The 5,298-nt window shown below is 63.0% G+C and overlaps 1 protein-coding gene across 1 annotated transcript in view; it reads right to left on the bottom strand.

The window, feature by feature from the left end:
- The window catches only part of SLC44A4 (solute carrier family 44, member 4), a 10,240-nt gene extending 5,614 nt beyond the window's left edge, over positions 1–4,626 (bottom strand). The window contains exons 1-8 of the mRNA XM_014534510.1: positions 4,549–4,626; positions 3,517–3,699; positions 2,941–2,989; positions 2,614–2,687; positions 2,413–2,491; positions 1,664–1,763; positions 1,464–1,589; positions 1,251–1,311 (exon numbers count right to left, since the gene is read on the bottom strand). Coding sequence (XP_014389996.1) covers positions 1,251–1,311; positions 1,464–1,589; positions 1,664–1,763; positions 2,413–2,491; positions 2,614–2,687; positions 2,941–2,989; positions 3,517–3,699; positions 4,549–4,582 — 706 coding nt within the window. The 5' untranslated portion in view covers positions 4,583–4,626. The remainder of the gene's footprint in view (positions 1–1,250; positions 1,312–1,463; positions 1,590–1,663; positions 1,764–2,412; positions 2,492–2,613; positions 2,688–2,940; positions 2,990–3,516; positions 3,700–4,548) is intronic.
- Positions 4,627–5,298: the final 672 nt, after the last annotated feature.

The raw sequence follows: 5,298 nt of genomic DNA, 5'->3' as shown, positions 1-5,298 counted from the left end.
CCGGGGGGGGGGGGGGCAGGAGAGACGGTCGGGTCCCTCTGAGAGTGGTTCTTGATTCCACAGCAAAGAGCAAAAAGCTCTGTCGCGGAGCCCAGGCCACGCTGCCTTCACTCTACGTCCCGTCCTCCCCTCCCGGCGCCGCCGCCTCACACCCTCCTTTGCTCTGGGCTGGCTCTTAGGAAACCTCCACTCCCCACCTTGCGTCCATCAGCCAGGGAGCCAGGCACAGCGTGGGCAGCGTCATCCCAGGGCCCGAGCCACTCTGCTGCTCAGGCTCCTCTGAGGCTCGAGGCTCGGCCCTGACCCTGCTCACCTCACAGCCAGGCTTCAGGCCTCCCGAGCCGTCGCTCTTGCTGCGCCCCTCTCCCTGTCGAGCTCCATCCTCGCCTCACCTTGCCTCCTGCAGGAGGCTTGTGCCTTCTCCTGTGGCACCAATTACATGCCCACAACATTTGTCGTCACCCTTACCACTTTGCCAGGTAAACCTGCTTTGGCACTGACATTCTCAAGAGCAAATAAGGCTCAAGAGGTTGAGCAATTAGCCCAAGACCACACAGCTGGAAAGTGCTGGAACTTAAGTCCAGCTCTGACTTTGGAGCATTCATTTGAGGAACTTCCTATTGTATTTATGGTGAGAACTGGGTATCTTTTCTCATGCTATAATTTAAATATTTTTTCTTTAAAAAATAACATTGACTGCCCTGGCTGGTGTGGCTTGATTGGTTGAGCATCGTCCAGTATACTGAAAGGTCACTGGTTCGATTCCTGGTCAGCACACATACCTGGGTTTTGGGCTCGATCCCCCGTAGGGGGCAATCAGGAGGCAGCTGATGGATGTCTCTCACATTGATGTTTCTCTCTTTCTCCCTCCCCTTCCTCTCTCTCTCGAAGTCAATTAAAAAGTCATAAAAATAATTTGGTTGTTTAAAGAAAGATTTACTATTGGAAAGAAGAGCATACAGAATGAAAATTAGTCACCTGCCACCCCACCGCCAGCCATAGTCACCTGTAGCATTTGGGTGAACTTCTGGTCTGTCTTCTATGCACGCACCACGTACCCTCTGAACCTCCCACCAGCACGCAGCTCCATGGGCAGCTGCACTTCCTGTGGCCAGCCACGCCCGGCGCCCAGGTGCCGGGAACTGCGCTATCCCGCTATCCCGCTGTGTGACTTCACGGTCTCTGGCCTGGCTTCCTCATTTGAGCAATAAAAGTGTAGGCTACCTGACCGAGGGGGCGTGTGCTCTCACCTGGAGTGGAGGGGAGGAGGAAGCTGGGGCAGAGGTCTCGTTCCAGGCTTTGGAGTACTGGCTGGGGGTGGGGGGAGGGACAGACACCAGTCACAGCAGGATGGAGTGCCCCCCCACCCCGCGCTACCACCCCAGTCATCTTCCCAACTCCCCCTGCACCCCACCCATGCGGCCCCTCCTTGATGACAGCGATGACCTTGGGGCAGCGCTCACCATGTCCCAGGGCACCCCTGGCCGACAGACAGTCCGGTTTGCAGCGTAGAAGACCTCCCCGACCGTCAGTGAGAGCTCACCCTGACTCACGACCCAGGGGGCCGCTGGACAGGAGGACACACACACCTGGGGCAGAGGGCGTGCTGTGGGGCTCTTTCCAGACCTGGGGTGATCTGGGCAGAGGCAGGTCCCAGGCTGACCTGGGGTGTGGGGCACTGCAGGCCGTGCTCAGCGACCGCGATGATGTTGGTGGCCAGGACGCAGCTGAAGATGTTGAAGTACAGGAGATAGGGTTTATCTCTGCAGGAGGGAGGACGTGCATGTGTCAGGGCCTGGCCAGGTGTAGGGGCAGGAGGGACGGCCGGGCCTCGCCTCCAGGCTGCACACCTAGCTCCTGGCCTCAGTCCAGCTGGAGGTATGAGAGACCGAAAGATCTCCAGAGTCATTCAGCGCCGCACATGGTTCAGAGAGCTGAGCAAATCCATGCTCGCAAACGGTTAAAAGCATGAACTCTGGAGCCCAATCACCACCCAGCTTTATGACCTTGAGCAAGTCCCTCTACTGGTCACAGTCTCAGCCCCATCGTGGAAACTAACAGTGCCTGCCAGCCTGGAACAGGCGAACGCCATGTAAATGCCGGAGGTTTGGTTGTCGATGGGCCACTTCCTGCCTACGAGGACCGACAGCACCGCTGCGGGGTCACCCCTGCGTTTCAGATGAGGCCGAGCACCTTGCAAGGCCGCAAGGCCACACGGCCAGGACCCAGGTGGGGAGCCCAAGGCCATTTCCAAACTCTAAAGCCTGTGCCCCTGACCCTGGCTCTACATCGCCTCGCAATTGGGGGGCCTCCTAAGCCAGCTGCCCGCAGGGGAGGCTGCTCAATGTGGCTGAGGGGGGTCCCCGGCCCATCCCCACCCTCCCCTCCCTCTGGCCCCGCTGGTGTACTCACTTGTTGGCCCCCATGCCGCAGTAGGCCCCGGTGGAGTTCCTGGGGTAGAGGACTTGCCGGGGGTCTCCATACACCCACGCTGGACACAGACACACAGTCACCGGAGGGGGCGGCAGGGACGTCGTGGGGAGCAGCATGGGAACCGTCTCTCCCTGGCCACTGCCCCCAGCCTCCACCCGCGCTGCGCAGCGGGAAACTCACCCACGATGCCCAGCGCAGTGTAGCCCAGGAGGAAGAGAAGGAAGAGGACACAGCAGATGACATCGGTGCAGCCCCTGCGGGAAGGCCTGCTGAGCGGGCGCTGGGCCTGGGCGGCCCTCTGGTGGGCGAGCTTCCTCTGCAGCCACCAGGACACACAGCTGCCCTGCTCAGCTGGCTTCCCGAAGGGCACGCGCGGAACATCTCCGGCACCGAGCCGCGGCCCCTCCACGGCAGCGCCCCACTCTCCGGGCACAAGCTTCTCACCAGTTTTTCAGCAAGTTCCCGGCAGAGGCAAGGCCCCTGCCCCAGCGAGTTCCCAGTGCTCACCTGCTCTTGATGGGGCCTCGGAAGGAAGGGTCGTGTTTGACTGGCTTCCCTGCGGGCAGTGGGGAGCAGTGTGGAGAGCGAGGCACTCAGAGGACGCGCTCCCCACTTCCTGTCCCCACCAAGGGAAATGGACGGGGCAGGGCTGGCGGGAGGGGAATGGGAGGGCAGGAAAGGTAGGCTCCAGGCCCGCCAGCAGGTCTGCTGCTCACCGTGAACCCCCAGGTGGCCTTGGGGGGAGGGGGGCCCTTACGGGTCATTTCCAGGACAGTAACTTCCACTCTTGCCTCCACCCTGGCCCTCTCCTTCGCCCCCCCCGGGGAGGTGGACTGTGTCCACTCTTCCAGTGGCCCTCACGCTGCCATCCCATCCCCTCCCCGCCCAGGCGGCACAGGTGGAGCCCACAGGGAGGTCACACCCCTCTCCCAGCTGCCTCAGACCCCCACGCTGGCCCCCAGAGCCACAGGCCTCAACTCCGCAGGGCCTGGGGAGGGCGGGAGCTCCCTGCACACCCCTCCCCAAGGGCCTGTCTCCCGGCCACTGCCAGTCGCTGGGCAAGCAATCCAAGCAGGGTGACACCTGAGCTCGGCGGTTGAGATTGTGGCTGCGTCCTGTTCCTGGTCCTCCCTGAGTACACAGGGAGGAAGCGGGCCAGGACCAGGGTCCCTTGTGGGCGCCGAGGAGGGAGGGCAGAGGGCTGGGCAGTGTGGGAAGAGGTGGGGTCCGTGCTCTGCAGGTGCTGGACTCTGTCCCTGCACGGCTCTTGGGCATGAGATCAATGATTGACGCAAAGCTGCTCCAGGAAGTCCTCCTGCTCTTCCCGGCCCCCTGAGACCCAGGTCTCCCCTCTGGGAGTCCCCTTCCCTCCAGAACAGGGGCTCAGCCCCCCAGCCCCAAGGGACTGTCAGGCAGGCTCCCAGCCCCCACTGCTCACAGGGATCCCCGAGGCGGCCCGTCCCTCTCCCTCACACCTCCCCACCCCTCACCCTCAGGTCCTGGGACGGCTCCCAGCCCCCACTGCTCACAGATTCTGGACAGACACAAGCTTCCTGCTCCATCTCCCCTCAGGCTTTACCCTTCATGGGGACCCCAGGAGGCCCCACCTCTATTCTTCAAGGTACCAGTACACACTCGGAGACAGGCTCAGCCCCCCATAAAGACCCTGAGCCCCAACTCCTCTCTGGGGCCCCAGCACTGCTCAGCGACCCCGTGGGAAGACCCCCAGCGCCCTCCCCTCAGCCCAGGTCCAGGCTGACCCTCCCGGGGACCCAGCCTTCTGCTGGCTGGGCCTCACCTGGCAGCGGCAGGCTCCACAGCCCGCACCCCAGCCCCTGCTCAGGACCACACCCTACTCCTTCCATTCAGGCTCCCTTCCTTCCCAGGGCCCTGGCCCCAGGGACCAGCGTCTGGGCCTGAACCCCTGGTCCCAGGGGCTAAATAAAGCCCCAGACCCCAGCTCACTCCCCAAGTTTCCTTAGCAACGGCCCCCGGCCCCTGCACCCCATCCTCCTCCCAGGACCGGGCTCTGCCTTCTTCCATGAGCTCCCCCGGCGCCGCTCCCCAGGCCAGCCCGTGGCCCAGCCAGGTCTCCCTCCCCCGCAGGGTCCTCACCGTAGGCCTCCTCCCCAGCCGGCTTTCCCCCCATGTTCAGTGTCTCTGGAGTGAGGAGTGATTGGAGCCGGGAGACCTGGCAACTCACCTGCCGCTGCCCCGCCCTCCCACGTCACAGCCCCACCTCCGCCTGTGGTCCCCGACACACTCTAGTTCCTCCTCAAAGTGCAAAGGGAGGAGGGCGAGGCGGGAAGGCCCAGCCAGGGCCAGGGCCCGTGACCTGAGGGACCTGGAATGCTCCAAGAATCCCTGTAACCCTGCAAACCACCTCCCGCCCATGCCCTCCAGCCAAGGCGGTCATTTGCCTTTTAGGCCTTGACTAGCCCCTGCCCTCAGGGTCCTCCCCTCCCCTCCCCTCCCCTCCCCGGGGCAGCTGTGCACAACAGTCCGGCCGCTTCCTCCTGGCTCTGCCCTTGGACCTACATTCCCTGTGTGCTCTGTGCTTCCTCCCCACAGCCCCCACCCCCCAAACCCAAATGTTGTTACCAAACCCAACATTTATTGAGAACCAAGACACCAGCTGGCACAGAGGCCCATTTCAGTTCATCAAACATCAGCTGAGGAGGGGACGGGGCGGCCAGCCCTGAAGTCCCTCCCAGGGAGGAACCAGCCCTGGGTGAGGGGCTGTCAGACCTCCAGGGCCTGGCTGGGGTCTCTGGCCGGAATGTGTGAAGGGCGAGTGGGAGAGATGGCAGTGCCCCCAGCGTGGTGTGGATGTGAGCAGCAAGGGAGAGGCAGCTGCTGAGCTGG

The sequence above is a fragment of the Myotis brandtii genome, unplaced genomic scaffold (genome assembly GCF_000412655.1).
Source record: "Myotis brandtii unplaced genomic scaffold, ASM41265v1 scaffold130, whole genome shotgun sequence".
Lineage (NCBI taxonomy): Eukaryota > Metazoa > Chordata > Mammalia > Chiroptera > Vespertilionidae > Myotis > Myotis brandtii.
The sequence above is the reverse complement of the archived record's forward strand: the minus strand, read 5'-3'. Positions and strand labels throughout refer to the sequence as shown.